At 34.6% G+C, this 17,776-nt stretch overlaps 2 protein-coding genes across 2 annotated transcripts; both read right to left on the reverse strand.

The window, feature by feature from the left end:
* Window positions 1-2,322: 2,322 nt before the first annotated feature.
* On the reverse strand, window positions 2,323-9,303 carry LOC135693451 (U6 snRNA-associated Sm-like protein LSm2). The gene is made up of 5 exons (XM_065211948.2): window positions 9,147-9,303; window positions 4,981-5,048; window positions 4,756-4,786; window positions 3,285-3,344; window positions 2,323-2,709 (listed from the first exon to the last, which is right to left on the reverse strand). Exons 1-5 carry the CDS (start codon window positions 9,147-9,149, stop codon window positions 2,578-2,580), a joined length of 294 nt encoding a protein of 97 aa, XP_065068020.1. The 5' UTR covers window positions 9,150-9,303; the 3' UTR covers window positions 2,323-2,577.
* A 2,011-nt stretch (window positions 9,304-11,314) lies between these two features.
* LOC135693450 (calcium load-activated calcium channel) lies at window positions 11,315-17,095 on the reverse strand. Its single transcript, XM_065211947.2, has 7 exons — window positions 16,926-17,095; window positions 15,877-15,954; window positions 14,910-14,972; window positions 14,239-14,285; window positions 13,689-13,756; window positions 12,817-12,961; window positions 11,315-12,533 (listed from the first exon to the last, which is right to left on the reverse strand). Exons 1-7 carry the CDS (start codon window positions 16,984-16,986, stop codon window positions 12,444-12,446), a joined length of 552 nt encoding a protein of 183 aa, XP_065068019.1. The 5' UTR covers window positions 16,987-17,095; the 3' UTR covers window positions 11,315-12,443.
* Window positions 17,096-17,776: the final 681 nt, after the last annotated feature.

The following is a 17,776-nucleotide window of genomic DNA, read 5'->3' on the forward strand; positions in this document are numbered from 1 at the left end:
TATATACTTCAAGTGCTAAGATTCTAATTGAATGAATATGGATGGTGGGTTTTTTCCAGTGGGCAATTAGATCTTTACGGGAGGATGGATAGTCAGAATACGTTTGTCGTGTTCTTTCATTTGCTTTCTCTAGGTTATCGTGACTTCCGTTGCAACATAACATCCTTGATAATGGGCAATAGGTGAAATGACGTATCATAACATAATTATCTTGTTCTCTTTGTCTCCAATTTGGCTTGCTATTGTCTTTAGGGAATTAAACTGCTTGGCTGCTTTTTACAGATTTTATCGATATGAGTGTCAAACTTGAGATTTTGTTCATTCTCAATGCCAAGTTACATGGCTATCTGCTATTACCGTAAACTCGCTATTAATTTCAAATGTTTAGCCCTATTTCGAATGGCAATAGCTTGAAACTTTGAGGGATTTGCAGTCGTTTCATTCAAAACCATTACAGACATTTAGTGGTGTTTGTCTTTTGTCTGTTGTATCAGCGTTAGCTGCAGTGGTAGAAAGTATGTTGTTATCAGCAAAATTTAAGAGTAATCCATTATCAAGGCAGTAAAAATATCATTTATGAAAATATCAAAGAGAAAGAGCAGAGGGCTAAGTATTGAGCCTTGTGATTCTTTTTTCCAACCCTTCCCCAGGTGCTGATGTGTCCTTTAACTTTGACATTTTGCTTTCCCTAGGTGAGGTAATCTTGAAAAAGCAAGAGAGAGCTTTTTCTACTCCGCAAGCATTTAGTTTCGCAAAAAGATTTTATACCTCTCTTATATAAAAAGAAGATCTTTCAAACCTTACACCATATTGCAAAATCTTTCTTGAGTTTTAAGATATCGCCTTTTAAGGCCTGCAATATATCATGCCAAATGTGTTTTGAAAATACATATGTCTGCTAGATATTAGAAAGAGGTAGAAGGTTAACGTCAAAAGGATTGCCCCATGCAGTTTGTATTTATGCGAAGTAAACTTGATGATTCTGATCGTTAGACAGTTACAAAAGACCTTGTGGTGAAAACCTTATCACAGGTTTGCCCAGGAGAAAAATCGTCCTCCAATTTCGACCCTTTCATGATTGAAAAGAATATCTTGGATATGTATGAATGATTTGCTTTATAATCCAAAGGCATGCACTTTCTAGACAAATAAATTTTATCTTGAAGGCTTTAGATAAATCTGCGAGAGCAGAGACAATATACTTCTCTTTCTCTAGTCTAATTTACCCATCTTCACAATGACCCAGACTTTAAGAAATTTTTGAATTCTCATTTTCATGCTGTAATGCTTTGGGTGGACCTCAGATTGATCACAATTTCAAAATACTTTTATTTGATCTATTTATAATGATAATGAACTGGCAAAAAACAGTGTAAGACATACATGTCAGTACTTTGAGGACTAGTTCAGACAGCGTATTATTCATGTGCCGTATTAAATAGACTCATTTAAGTACATGATAAATACGGTGTCTGAATCAATTTCGTACACCACTTTTCATTTTATTCGACGCAAATATTTAGTTCGACACGGGCGGCCGCATTATTCGACACAAGTACGGTTCTAATTCAGACACCGTATTCCCTTGTGCTGAACTAAATGCATAAACTTTGCAAGTTGTTACAATATTTCAGTCTATTGTTTTCGAGAGGGATTGGAACAAAGCTTCTATTGTCTGTTGAATGCGAAGGCGAAATTCCCGCCATCGATGTGTGATTCAAGAATGGTGGGTTTTCGAAGCTCCAGCATGCTCTGGATGCAGTTGCTGAAGAACCAGCCTTCGTTCCATTGAACCCTGGGACATGGCCTTGTTATGCAGGCGACCTTAGATCTTATGATTACACATTATAAGAAACAGGAATAGATAGACATGGCCTGAAAACAAATCCTCTCCTTAATGAGGCAAGCTAAAACCAACACTCTCCTGTAGTATAGCTACATTTTTTCGTCTTGTTCAATTCCGGTCATTAAATTTCTTAGCAGTACTAATTTCAATTTGTTCATTTTCGCCCACTTGGTTGCGGTTCTCACTCAAAAAAGCCCAATCATCACGATTCTGAGATTAAAACAATAGCAACCAAACAAAATTGCATTTAATACGGCGTTTGAATCAACTGTCATATTTTCTATGTCATTTGAATCAAATAGCCCGTTTGATACTGCACATGAAAAATAGGCCGTCTGAACCAGGCCTGATGCAATAACATCAGTGCTCATTCAATAGACAGTGTCAAGCATGTTTTTAAATAAAACGTTCTTAAGCATAGCTAGCATCTGTCTTCCTTTCCCATTATAAGAAATTATCGAAAACAGAATGCTAAATCCCACTGCAGAGATAACAAATAATAGATAATCTTCACATTTGTTACCTATTACATTAGAGATGTATCTTAAACAAGATACTAATAAAATACCCTCGATGTTAAACACAAAGATACACAATTGACCAATGAGATGTGCATATGTATTACTTATATGTCCTTCTGCTTTTCATAGAGATTCCAGGTGCCAATCTTGCCCAGTGTAGCAAGAGTGTTCCAACCTTTCGAAAATTGCTTGTCAATCAAAGGAGAGACCTTATTCTTTTTGCTTTCCCTGCATGGCTTCTTTTCTGGCAGCATCTTGCAGAAGAGTCACATCTACTTCATCTGAAGGTAATTGCACATACCGTACGACTGACCCTCGAATGAAACAGTTCTTCACAGATAACTACGGTCAGAAAGATACTCCTTTACAAAATCAGAATAGAAACAATTCATTGCATATTGGTCAGCTTGTTAAAATAAAATAATGACAACAAATTGTACATGTTATTGAATGTTATACTATGATTGCTGGCATAGGGTTCAAACATTAAAGTTCTTCAATTTGACTACACAACCCAATTTAGCATTAATTAGCCCATAGGACTCCATAATCCTCGTTAATGAATTCAATGATCTGCTAAAGAAATAATAAAAACTATATTAAAGATCATGCTAATACATGGCCTACATCACTTTCCTTTTGCTGAAGCAAAACTGTAGCGAGTAATTCAAAATTGTGAATAACGATGATACTAATTGGCACCTTCCCTTAAATAATAGTTGTTTCCAATATTTAATGGCTATGGCAAATCAAGTTATCGAGAATGCAGAGACCCCAAAGTATATGAATTGAATGCAAGAATTCGATCACAACTTCACAGCAATTTTTTTTGCTTAAAAGTAATTGAAGGACATGTGTCAACAAATATCCATAAAAAGTGAAAGCAATCAGATTGAATATGTATGAAGCAACTTTACCATGTGTGGATACCTTTCTGGATCAGTTACACTGATATCTGTTAGTTTAATGTTCAAGTACTAAAACGAAAAATGATTGATAAAGAAAACTGATTCAAAACAGGGAGATAGACATTAATTCAAGAATCAAATAATTAATGCTACAGTATTTTGCTTTAGCTTCATTGAGGTAATATTTTGAATGTTGGTAACGACGAAAGTCCTTTTTTCGCACCAAATATCAAATTACTTACTGATAAAGAATAAGCAGATTATGTCTCAGTGACAAAAAGTAAATAGTTTAAAAACATTTAGTTCAATAAGAAAACATATAGAGGCTGGTAATGCGCTGGAAATTTAGATTTGGATAGCAAGCTGCAGGAAATGTCTACTGGGTATGCATGAAGATATACACTCCCCTCACGAAAGTATCCGTAAAATTTCGAATCTCTTGTTAGAGAAAGTTCTTTACAAATTTCAAAAGCAGTTTTCATGAAAACGTGTTTATCAATTTCCTCGAATTTTTTCTTTTTTCTCGATATGCAAGCAAATTCTGTGAGGGTTTTTCCTCAAGATGGTAGCAACCGAAACAAAAGTATCAACTTCGGAGCAGTGTCTAGAAATATTGTTTTATCACAATGATGGAAAAACAGCCATCATTAATTTGCTAGTATACTGCCGCTTTGGACATATACAAAAGATTTTAAAAACAAGAAGCATAAAAAAATTGTCACGGTCAAAAAAGCAAGGGCTCTCGCGATATCAATGGCCGAACGTCCCCCCTAGTCAAAACTGGTTTGCATCGTTACGCAAAATTGCATTAAACGTTCACAAACAATTGAACTTACAAAAGCTGCCGGTAAATATTGCAAGGAAAATGATAAAGAATTGTAAATGCACCCTCGTACCGATCGATTTCAGCAAGACTTGCAGCGGTAAAGAAATAGTGTGACTATATAGCCCTGCACTGAATGATATGTTTGCTTTGCAAGAACGTTTATGAAACCAAATGTCATGCATGTCTAAAGAACCAGTTTTTAAAAATTACCATGTTCTATTGGCCTATTTTAACTGAATCCAAGTCACCTGACTTGTAGGCTTGTAGCGCAAAAGTTTCTCATTTCAACAAAAAATGATAACAAATAGAAAGCGCAAACGTCTTGCAACATTTCAATGTCTTGATTTATTTTGGAAGAGTTTCTCAAAAAATTATTATCACTAAGTTAAAAAAAGTTGTTATCGCCAGCCTAAATTTGTCTGAAAGCACAATCGATCTTTGAAGTGTCCGGATACTTTCGCGAGAGGAGTGTACTTTGAATTATCAAACTAGAGAAATGGCTTTTAAAATTCCTGTGATGCCAAAAATTTGCATGAATTATACTTTACAACATCATAAATGATGTTTTCTTGATTTTTTATCAGAGAAAGTTACTGGTTCATGGAGATAGGAGACTTCTAAAACAAATAAAATTGTTTCCAATATTAAGCTAACCTGGTCAACAGAATCCATAGTGCCACAAATACTGCAAAACAACATAACAAGACATTAAACTGATTTCTTTTTCTCAAACATAAACAACCAACTTTGATATTTATTTCTAGAGATTTTAATCATATTTCTTTTGAGATATGCTACATGTAAGAACATCAGTCCAGAAACTACTGTAATTATAATAATTTCTGAAAAAGAAAAAAGCTTAATAAAGCTGGAAAATACCTCAGATCATTTTTCAGCTCCACTATGACTTCTTTTCCAATTATAGATTTGAAAAACGAATAGAACAACTGAAAAATAAATGAAAATTGCATTAATAATTGCATCATATTAAAAAAATCATTTATCGTTATTTATTTGTAGGCAATAGAGGAACAATATTTCATAGTTTGAGAAGATTTTGGATTTATTCATTAATTTCTACAAGCAACTGCTTGTGGCTTTAAGTGGGGTCAACATGTGAGTTGTAACTGTCAATTAAAATATCAACAGCAAATCCAAAAAATTTGCCCCTTATAAATTTCAATTTATTCCTTGACACACAAACAACAGAATACCAAAAAAGAAAGTTAGAGTAGCATGAATCTACTGTTTGTTTTTCCTAGAGTGAAGGGACAGAGCATCTGCTGCCACGAAGAAGGCCTAATTGGTACCATGAATCAACTTCAGAATTGAATAACAGTAGGGTTAGCATGAATGTAATTGGCAGGGGGGGGGGGGGGGTGGGGGTGGATGGGCTCAAGAGCCAGTCACATCCTAACATTCATTTCCATTCTTCCATTGTTTACCATTCAATGTAGCTGACCACATCTTCTTATATCAACCAAGGACTCTTGTCAAATAAATCAAAAATTGAATGTTGATCCATTTATACTGTTCCTAAAGGAAACAGTTAAAGTGCACTTTTGTACTTCAGAGAATTATATATCAACTCAATACACAGCAAGTTCTTTATTAAGATCATGGCCGTGTCAGCACTAGCACGAATCCAACCACACACAGGCTATTCATTGCTTGCGCAAAACAGTACATTGTGGTGATAAATGTTTCATTAATTTCCAGTCATCTTTGTAGCACAAGTGACAAAGACAATAAAAAACAGGTATATCAAAAGACAGGGTATATAAGTAAGCTGGATTAACTACATTTCATTGGAAAATAGCGCTTTAATACAAAATCAGCAAAAATTCTTTTATAAATGCTTCAAGCACTTGGTGTTTGAACTTCATTAGCTTTGAGAACATCATCTATGCAGTAAAACAAAAAAGTTTTCCGCATTCATTCGACAATAACATACTATATATATGTATACAACCTTTCTGACATATTTAACATTTCCAAGTGAAGCATATTTAGCATATGGAAATGCAATTGTTCTGGGAGTGCAATAAAGATAATTGTAACAGTTTGTATTCATCTGATGTCCAGATCTTTACTTTGGCTTAACATATGACCATAACCTTAACTTTGCATAAATATCTAAACTATTGAATTAAAATTAACTATGAACTCTTTGGACAAACAAGTAAAAAATATGCAAACAATCTTTTGGTGGTACAAAACTTGTAAATAGCTTTGAAAAAAGCAAACATTTAGTAAACTAAAGCTTTTCGTCTGACACTCTTCAGAGTTTAAAACGTCAGAACATAGATCGAAAACTCTACGCTAAGAAATATATATACCCAGTTGTGGATCGAAATAGGCCAATCAGAAACACGAGCACATGACTGTAAAGGTTGACCAATCAGTGCCGCTTGCCTATTAGAATGTTACCAATGGAGTCCTAAGGTGAAAACGAACTCCTTTTGTCTACACAGTAGTGGTTTTTTCGTGCTTATGTAGATAGATTCTAAAACTGCTAGGTGGAACGACGATCGGGCTTTACCAATAATCCGAAACATGTCGCCATTATAGTTTTTTGCACAATCTGGGTTTTCTAGCAAATGCTGCCCGATAGCAGAATCGCAGGTTTTATTAGTAATTTTGGATTTGCAAGACCGAGGTGGCTGTTCTCTTTGGGGATGTGTTTTGTTTCTAATATAAGATGGAACGTGTTGTTTTATCCTATCCTCCAATCTTTGGGTGGTGCGTCCTACGTAGCCAGAATCACACTGGCACGTGAATTCATAAACAACAGAACTTTTTTTGTGGCAGGAACGCAGTCCTTTTGAATGGACGGAAGGGCCTTTTTTGTACTGTAAACAACACGTGGGTTAACCGCGAAGAAACAATTTGTTATGGCCTGTTTTATTTGGCTTTCAAAACGTGGGGAGCTGTTACCGATCCAGGGTAGTTTTAGATGAACCGGGCACTTTTGAGGACCAAATTTTACGTCAGCCGAGAAATTTCCTATCTTTTGTAAAAACCCAGATTGGGCAAAAAACTATAATGGCGACATGTTTCGGATTATTGGTAAAGCCCGATCGTCGTTCCACCTAGCAGTTTTAGAATCTATCTACATAAGCACGAAAAAACCGCTACTGTGTAGACAAAAGGAGTTCGTTTTCACCTTAGGACTCCATTGGTAACATTCTAATAGGCAAGCGGCACTGATTGGTCAACCTTTACAGTCATGTGCTCGTGTTTCTGATTGGCCTATTTCGATCCACAACTGGGTATATATATTTCTTAGCGTAGAGTTTTCGATCTATGTTCTGACGTTTTAAACTCTGAAGAGTGTCAGACGAAAAGCTTTAGTTTACTAAATGTTTGCTTTTTTCAAAGCTATTTAAAAAATATGCAGAAAACAATCACAATTTTTAAGCTTAAAGGAATTTAAGCTGACACTAGTGGTCTGCTCATCATATTTCTGCACCTTTAAAAGAACCAGTCGAAGTATCTTTAACTTCTGTAAAATCAGGTTGCCAGGACCTGAGACATGGTTGCCAAGTTTAGGAAATAAAATGCTGGAGATTTGAGAACTGCGTAGCAGTGCTGTTTAGCTATGGAGGAGCTTAATCTGTTGTTCCCAAACTTTCAAATATTTCCATGGCAACACTATACCAAAAAGCAGCAGGGGAGGAAGGGAGATTAAAACTGCAAGTCGCAATTTATTGTAAAAGTGCATTTTGAATGTTAGAAAATCATAGAATGCCAGAGATTTTTCTAGATTTTGCTGTTGCAGAGCTCGGCTGGAGACAAGCTTGAAATACTAGAGTCTCCAAGAGAATGGGGGAGACTTGGCAACTATGCTGAGACTACCAGAATTCTGAAGAGATTGAAGCCTCGCTCAGTAAGAGCTGCAAAGTTACACTAATCACATTGAGTTGAACTAAACACATCTGGTGTTTCTTACAAAGACAGCATCTAAACATTTAATCAAAGGCTCTGTGCACCACAGTATAGATTCCATGGCAGCTGCACTCCCAAGAAATTTTTGTAAAATAACGGGTGCACTCTTGCACATCCAAAGAACAGGCGTGGTTTGGCGTGTTTTTTGATATGGCTCAAAATAAAAAGTTATTTTTAAATATGGCAAAATGATTTCCTAAATTTGTCTGCAACTGAGATTGAAAAAAGGTGTAATTCTAAATTGAGTGATTCTTTGACAGAAATAAAACGATATTTTCGAAAGTCACAAATCAACAACATTCTGACTAACAAGATTTGAACAGAATCAAAATTAAATCACATAGTGTGATTTTGTTACAACATTAGTACAAACTAGCATTCATTCGAAAACTGTCATTTTGATGTTCATGTACTTGAAGGCTTGCTATTTCCGAGTTCGTTGTCACACGAACATACACATATTTTATCAAGCAAAACTAGTAAACTAGTAAAAACGGAAAAATATGTACACACTCTAGAATCACTGAGAAATTTGATGCACACTCAAATGTGCACACTTATCACAGATGCACTCTTGCACTCCTGGCTAATAACTTGTGCACTCCCAGAGATCTCTTCGAAAACTGCCATGAAATTCAGACTGGTGTACATCTAGTTGTGCATTTAAAGAAGCCTCTCTGATCGGCATGTGTGTTATGGATATTGCTTTCATTCTCTGCTGGTTTGGAAGGCTTTTTTCACTATTGGCATTGGGGGCTCATTAAAATTGTCTGGGAACCTTTCTAACTACTTTGCTGACAAATTTGATAAATGTCAATTTCCAAAGCGAGATTATTTTTTCATTGTTAGTCTAGTTACAGACCAGTTACTCATACTTTTCTGGCAAGTATCACATAGACGATATAAAACTAATGAGGCAGAACAATAGACTTCACACATTTAGGAAACATAAACATGACAAAGCATGCTGTCTGGCCTAGTCCCTGAAATAGACAGCTAAAATCACACATATCTACTGTCATTACTTTCATTATCATACTGATAGCTCATATCCTTGGAGAACAATGATTCGAAAGGAATACTAAGATTTTGTTTACCATCTTCCTTTACTGATTTTTCACTCCTCTGGCTTCGCGGGTCTCAGAATCAAAGAGTCCACTAGGCAGTTGAATTGGATTATGATGGGGCCTAGGCCTCTTGGATCATCGGGCAATACCAGAACTGGAACAAAAAAACTCGAGATCTAATTAAAAAGAACTTAATGCAAAATAACACTTGCAGTTTTTCTATTTTTTTTTAATTTCACACAATTTATGGTCGGATAGGACATTATTCAAAGTTCTAAAAGCGAAAAATTGTTGTTTTACTGCAAAGCAACGGAGGGCCCTGGGCTCGAATTAGTTGATTTATTTTGTGTTGTTTCCAAGAAAGAAACATGGACGCCAGCATGGTGAGTCTAATGTGCTAATTTGTACACAAAATGGTTGTAGACGAGTTCAAACATCGATAATTGTCAGTCTTACATAGTTTCTTGGACGTCTGACCAATAATGCAGCTTTAGAAATTGCTTCGGGCCTGAAACAGGACGTTTTGCAGTCATGACAGCGATGGCGGTTGAAGGATGTTCAGATTGAAAATTCACCCTTCGATTGAAAAGGCAGAAAGAAGCTTCATAGAAAAAAGGTACGAAGACACGTTCGAAGTTATATTCAAAGAAAATTCCAAGAAGGAGAAGCGAACATCAAGAGAAACCAGGCAAATCATAACAAACAAAATTGATGTTGGGGGGTTTGAAAACGCAGTACCCTCAACTTCAGTGAACGTTAGACATGCTTGGGAAGATTTAGAAAAAATCGAAGGTACACATCGATCACCAGATGAATTTAAAACAAAAGATTCGTCAACAGCTGACGAGGTGGTACAGGTACATGCGAAGTCTGCTGTTTGTATTCTAATTTAGAATGAATATAAAGATTCATAGTTTATCCTTTATATAACTCTCCTCCCAAAAGTATTGCACAAAACAACTAAAGAAAAGGCTGCAATGCTTAACAGCTTTTCACAAGGCGAAAATTCATTGTAAATGCTACCTTTTAATTAAGAGTGTTTGCAGGAAAACTGCCCAAAATGTTTGGATGCCATTTCAGAAATCAATTACACATTTCAAAAATTTTAAAAAGCAAATGATGTGAAAAGTTAAAGAATTGGCATAAAAAGAAAGTTTTGTTGTTTTTAAATCAAAATGGGCTAACTTTTATTGCAACAGACAAGAGAATTAGCTGCATTCATACCTTGGTGCCAGAACTCATAAAAGGCAGGATTTCTAAGTACTTTGAAAAAAGCAAACATTTTACGACATACTAAAAGCTTTTTCGTCTGACACTCCTCAGAGCATAAAACGTCAGAATAGGTTCCGAAAAAACACGATGGAAAAATATTTGGTAATTTTTCCTTAGGCTCGCGGCACTGATTGGTCAACTATACCGGTCTTGTGCTTGAGTTTTTCTGATTGGCCTATTTCAATCCACAACTGGGTATATATTTTTCCATCATCTTTTTTCGGAACCTATTCTGATGTTTTATGCTCTGAGGAGTGTCAGACGAAAAAGCTTTTAGTATGTCGTAAAATGTTTGCTTTTTTCAAAGCCATTTTCAAATTCTGTACTGCAAAAAAATTGTTCACATTTCTAAGTACTTTAGAAAATGTATTTCAGTATTTTAAAACGAAAAACCAATGATTTGCCATGTGTTTCTTAAAGGCAATCTGTCACGACGTTGATTGATTATAAGAACAAAGAGATTTTATTGTTTCCAGTCCCTCTTTAATTTATCGCATTGTAAAAAATATGGCAGAGCCCTGGAATTGTGTTTAGGCTATTGTTCCAGCTATTGTTCTCATTAACCAATCCACAAAGAGACAGATTGCCTTTAAACATGTAGCTGCAAGGTTTTTGAAAAATTCCAAACTAATAAATCTGATCCAAGGCAAAACTATTTTTTTAGTGGCAAGAACTTGGATATTATAATTATTTTGTACATACTTTAAATATTTAATGAACCAACCAGTCTCTTGGCCAGTCATGAACAAACTGTTTGTGGAAACATTATGATATAGACAGCTTGTTTAGATTTTAGTAGAATCAGAGACCCGCACAACCTAATAGGGTGTCCGAAAGGTATATACTCCCGAGAAAAGGAGTGGATGGGTCCACAAAACATATTGTCTTGTACAAAGGAAATGGGGTTTGAAAGAAAACAGGTCATGTGCACTCTCAAACGATTCTGATAGTAGTCAATACAAACACAAGGATCAAACATTACTTCAGAGCATCCACCCTAAAGATATATAGCCTGAACAGGAAAAAGGGGAATTTGAAAACCACAAATTTTCAGCATGGATAATTCACAAATGCCTCTTAATAGGGTTTAATGTTCGGTTCCATTAGACCTAATGCAAGAGATAACAAACATCCTGATAAATACACTGTGTTGTTATTTATTTAGTTAATATGTTTATGCAATAGAATTTACATAAGAGCTACTGTAAAAATGTAAATATTTGTAAATAGTAGACAAGTTCACGTTTTTCATTTTGAGATATTTATTAATTCAGTTGTTTTAATACAATGTTTTGAGTAGATTTTTTTAAATTTATAGTTCAATTAATGATTATGCATTTCGTTTACCCTTCACAAAATTTACCCTTCACAGAAATATTTATGTTATCAAAAAATGAAAACAAAAAGTTGTTGAATACTTATCAGACCAAATTTGTTTGTTCTCTTTATTGTTTAACTGAGAATACATAGAGTGTGGGGTCATCTTCAACTCAAATGGAATGACCAACAAGAAGAGAAGTTTCAATTACCTCTTTTGTTGCTCAATCTCTTATTAACCTTAGCAGTTTAAAGGAACTTAAAGAATTACTAAACATCACATTACATTCTAGAAAATCTACTTTTTGATTCTGTTATTTAATTTAAAATAACATTATTAAAAGTCCTACATAATAAGAACAGTCAAATCTATCCAGAATTAGGGCAGATATACACACAGGCCCTCCCTCATCAAATCACTGTTACTTCTGAAATTTTAGCCCAATTTAAATAAGCTGCAGCAATTCTTTAGCTAAATTCAGGCCATTTACTGAATATATCACAGCCAAAGTGTGACTGAACTAACTTAATTCCCCTGACTTAATAGCCCAAATTTGATTTCAAATACTAACATTTTCATTTGAAGACAAGGATAGCATGAACAGTTGGATGAAAAGGAGAGAAGTCAAATTGGTTGAAGAACAAATGAAAGATTCCAACAAAAACAAAAAAAATATTTAAATTTGTTTTGATGGGTTCACTTTGCATAGCAAAAAAACATTTAAAATGTTAACATAATCATTTTGAAGCCTGGGGCGGCGTGAAGAGTCCCCCTCCAACTTTGCTGACAGCACGAGATGGTGCAAAACCAAGAACTTTCTGGATATTCTATAACATAAAAAGTTGAAATAAAAATAATTTGTGATATATAATATTAATTTCAAATCAATATGCTTTTAAAAAGAAATGTTTAATTACTGATACAGAGATGGAGTGAACAAAACAGAATTAGGTCCAAGAAATAAAAGGGCATTGTGAACTGTATTTTATAAGGTTTAATCCAATGCAAAAATTCTACAACCATCACAATAATTTGCTGCAGGAATTTTATGCCCTAAAGCAAATCTAGATTCTTTCCAAAGTGTTTAAGAAAAAAATGCAAAAGCCTTACCTGTCTGATTGACATTGTGCACAATATATAAAAGAAAATGAATGAACAATCAGTGTAGTCTTCGCCTCTGATATTTCTGTGTGATAGACCTTGCATTAGAGGGATTGGTACAAAGGGTAGTTTTGCTACAATCCTCCCATCAAATCTAGGAAAAATCAAGAAACAATTTATTAGACAACAAATCTGCAACCAAATATTGATATAATCACAAAGATAATAATTTGCTAAGATACAATAATCACAAAAAATGCTACTATCAAAATTTGCCTGATCTGATTATTGAGTTTCTAGTGGGGTAAGAATTCCACTTACTGTTATTAGTCTAAAAGCAACTTTGGGTGCAAAAAATTAAGAATTGCAAAGCATTTATCAAATTTTTATCAAATTTAAAATGTAATTGGCTCAATGATATAAAAGCTCTTGACAAGGTGTTTTTCTATGACAAGGTCTAGAGTTTAATTTATGGCCACATCAGAGAATAGAATTTAAAATGATTACTTCCATTCCTTGAGGCTCTAAAGAATAATTAAGAATTGCAAAGCATTTATCAAATTTTCATCAAATTTAAAAATAATGTAATTGGCTCAATGATATAGAAGCACTTGACAAGGTGTTTTTCTATGACAAGGTCTAGAGTTTAATTTATGGCCACATCAGAGAATAGCATTTAAAATGATTACTTCCATTCCTTGAGGCTCTAAAGAATAATTTTTTTAAATAAGCTTTAGGATGACAAGATATGACACCCAGAAGAGTGCTTAAAATAGTCAGTGTTAGGTAAACTATCTTAATCTTTTAAAACCTATCTTGCAAATATTATTTAAAAATATCTCAACACAGCTTTTCCTATTGCATTTGCACAAAATACTTACATGGAATTGAACATTCCCATAAGGGCTGTAAATGTAAAGCCAATTGCAAACATTGATTTCATCTTCACCTAAAATGTCAAGAGCAAAATCTCCTTACTGGTTTTTATTGACTCACTCGACCTCACCACTAAGAATCAGTTAGCGTTCCAATTCGAAATGAAGCTGACCCTCACATTTAAAACACAGCCACTTTCCTTGGTTCAATATTTTTCAAGTCAATATATAATGGATAACACAAAATGGTAATTAATGTCATTTACAAGGGTATTGGAAGCATCTCATAATTTTTGTCCTTTCAATCAAAGAGTGATTTTTGACTTATTGATGCTTCTGAATTCTCCAATATATCAGGCCTTTTATAAATTCCTACACTGATTTTGGTAATTTGAATAGAAGAAGGTCCTCAGGTTGCCAAATATCGTAATTTTTAAAATTCAACCTTTCTGATCATTAAGTATAATCATGGATTGATTATGCTTCTATTGACAAAGCTTTTCTAAGGACAAAACAATATTTTATATACAGATAACATAACAATTGCAAAACATACCATTGACAAATCCCTGTTATGACTCTTTAATTTTTCTTCAACTCTTTCTGCAAAGAAAAACAGCATTAAAATAAATAAGTGTAAAAATATATACTTTTGTTTGTTTAAACTGTGAAGGAAAAGATAATAGATATCCTTTCAACGAGAGAAGAAGATAAGTTCAAAACTTGAAAAACCAATGATAATTTCAGTGTCAGATGATGTATTTATAGGCTTAATAATGTTAGAATTCAATAAGAAAAACTGAATTTGTATTTGCAGTTATGTTGATGACCATAAATCATAAGTCCATCAAGTGCAAAGATTCAAACAACTCAGTTTGGATGTGCTATCATGCTCTCAATTTTAAGTCATCCATACTCAAATGAAAAAGCTGGAAAAGATGTTGGATGCTTACAATTGCATGCTAAAATGATACAATTCAACTAGATATGTCTGGGCCTGACCACAATTCCTCAATCTATTGATTCCTAATGTTAGTTTACCCTCAGTTTTTAAATAAGATATTTAAGATAAATTTTGATGCTAAAATATTTGAAGCTACAAAAGTCAAAGTTAAGTCGTTATGCTTTCAGTAACAACATGGCCTTTTTAGCTAGGCATCTATACCAATGAGATAATCAGCAAACGTGTAATGGGACAACAAAGTTCAATTGATTGTTTGTACTTACCTATCTTCTTCTTCTGCCCACTTTGTTTTGATATATCAGCAACAGACTCTTTCTTCTTTTCCACTAAAAGTATAATATTCTTAATTGACACTTTAATGGCAAACAGGGTGGAACTTGTTTGTTTGTGTTAAATTGTTTGTTTGTTTGTTTGTTTGTTTGTTTGTTTGTTTGTTTGTTTGTTTGTTTGCTTGCAGTCTGTTGCTCCTTTTGCTTGCAGTCTGTTGCTCCTCAAATAATTTCTTGGTTTAAAATTGAAACCTAAACTAAAGTGAGCTCTAACTGATGTTTTGGTGCTTCTTAACTTTTCAACAATCAAATAACCAAGAACTGAATAACTAGTTTGCATGACCTCTTTGGGTCTTAATTTGTCATAATTATGCCCATTGTCTTTAGAACCACAGAGTATAATCATACCCATTGTCTCAAGCAACCTCTCTGTCTGCAACTGCAGAGGACCCTCTGCCACTTTGAACTTACATGGACAACCATCCTGTTGTTCGATATCAAGGTAGCTCAATCTGTTAGCAGTCTATAATTGTTTTGAAATGGGGAACTGCCTTCTATTCCTTTCTATTATGTCCCATCAGCCACTATTCCTCTCAGATCAATAAAACACTATTATATTTGATTTGCTGACCTGCTTTCAAACTCAGTACTGCATCAACATAACTACAATATAATACATGTCACTATAATCATACCATTTATACTAAGCCCAGAAGTAGATTTAGCTTAGTCTCTGTTCTGTATTGGACAAATAGACATTTGAATTACATGTTTTTCAATGTCCAAATGTGCTCAATCTATCAAATCTTTTGAGAAAAACATAAACTTTTGCTATCAGCATTCTGCAACACATGCTGCACAGAACAATTGTAATCTTGCTAATTTGTTGACCATGTTAACAGCCACTCTGTACTTTTCAAGCAATTTTTGCATAGATATATAATTTTAAACTACAACTTACATTTCTTGCTATTTTTTTCTACTTCTGCAGTTAGCTTTTTGTATTTTTCAGTCCTATAAATCAGCAAGTATGTTAGTCCTGCAAAAAATGGGATGATCATTTGAAACTATTAAGTTGTTAATATCAAAGCACAAAATACTAAGGTGTATCCTACCCACAATCTACCCACATTGTCAGGGCATAGTTACGAAAATCTGACGGATCTACATGTCACTCATAAAATTAAAAAGTGACTCCTCGTTTCACGGGTGTTGTGTTTTGAGGACTTACCTATCCAGCTGCATTAAACAAATTTTTAAGCAAAGCCCAATCATTTGTTGCCCTTCCTCTAATAGAAACAGAGGAATTGCTTAACTTTATAGAATTACCATATTATGGGAGAAACCTAAATTTGAATCCACAACTTGCAGCACTGTCACTCTAGCCACTTGTCCGTGTTGCCTAAATTTCCAACAAGTCAAACAAGTCCCAGTTGGAAAACATGTATGATTTTGCTGACACCTCTCATATCTCATTATCAGCTGCAACCTGTGAGCAGAATCATTTCCGCTGCGAGCAACAATGTCCATATATACATCACTATAGTATAATATACATGACTTATTTGATATTTTGGGTCACAAGGTCTGATGTGAAACACAAGAAGTCCAGCAAGCTGCCAGCATATGCAAGTTTTTCATCCTGGAAACAAGTTGCGAGACAATTTGTTTAAATGGATATTTTTGTCCACGAACAGACATTAGCACTTTGATAAAATCCTCATAAGCAATACCAAGACTATGGAAAAATTGATGAATATAACAATTCTGTGAATGAGAACGTACCCAACATAAAATATCTTAACTTTAAGAATAGAAACTTTCACCTCCTAATGATAATGCAGATTACTTCATCACTCCATACCACGTTCCATCTATTATGATTAACTGTTTTTAGCAATGATATCTTTCAATTTCTCGTAACAAATACTAGTTAAGCTCTTACTTGATACCATACTAGCAGTATTCGTTAGGATATAAGGAAATATTAACTGGTCATGATCAGCTTACCTTCGCTGAAAAGCGCAGTAACTACAGCAATGAAAATTATAAGCACTGTATCTTCTATCATTTTGCTGCATGCAATCGTCACAAGATATCGAAACAGGTCTTTTGTTACTGCCAGTCAAGAAGATGTATGATTTGGCCTAAATTCTTTCAACGTGACAATGCGGAGTAAGTGAAGACTCTCCTTCGCAGCGTCTCTTACAGGCTTACCGTAAATCCTCGAATTGCCCCCCCCCCCTCCTCAAAAAGCCCTCCTCCCCCGAAAATGTCCCCTCCTTGAATAAGCCCCTACTGCCACCGTAAACCTTCGAATTAGCCCCCTCGATTTGTTGATTGCTGCCACCTGAGGTTGCTTTGGTGTTTTATCGAATTACCGCAAAAGCTCATACTTTTGATAATAAATAATCAAATGTTTATTAAAAAAATTCATACTAAAATATACGAGGTCTTTTAGTAATGTCTTCTTGATGTCTATTAAAGTTTTATAAGCCCCTCTCGTATAAGCCCCCTCGAATAACCCCCATCTTAAAATATGAAAAATAAACAAGCGCCCAAGGGGCTAATTCGAGGATTTACGGTATTCAGTTGTAAAACTACTAAGTTTTACAGGACAGGTAAAGCTCATAAATCAGACTCCAGTTCGCAATTACGTTTTTAAAAAACCAAGATTCTTCAATAGCGATCGTATAATCAGCAGCAACCAACAACTACAAAATGACGACTTTATTCAACGAAAACTTCGACTAGATTGGACTTTCTCTCAAAGAACATACGCTTTTAACAACATGAGTGACGCACACAAAACCCTAATGACACAAATTAACGGCAAATGGACTAATAACAACTAAAAGAGA

This window comes from Rhopilema esculentum, chromosome 11, assembly GCF_057945365.1.
Source record: "Rhopilema esculentum isolate cy_ngs chromosome 11, ASM5794536v1, whole genome shotgun sequence".
NCBI lineage: Eukaryota > Metazoa > Cnidaria > Scyphozoa > Rhizostomeae > Rhizostomatidae > Rhopilema > Rhopilema esculentum.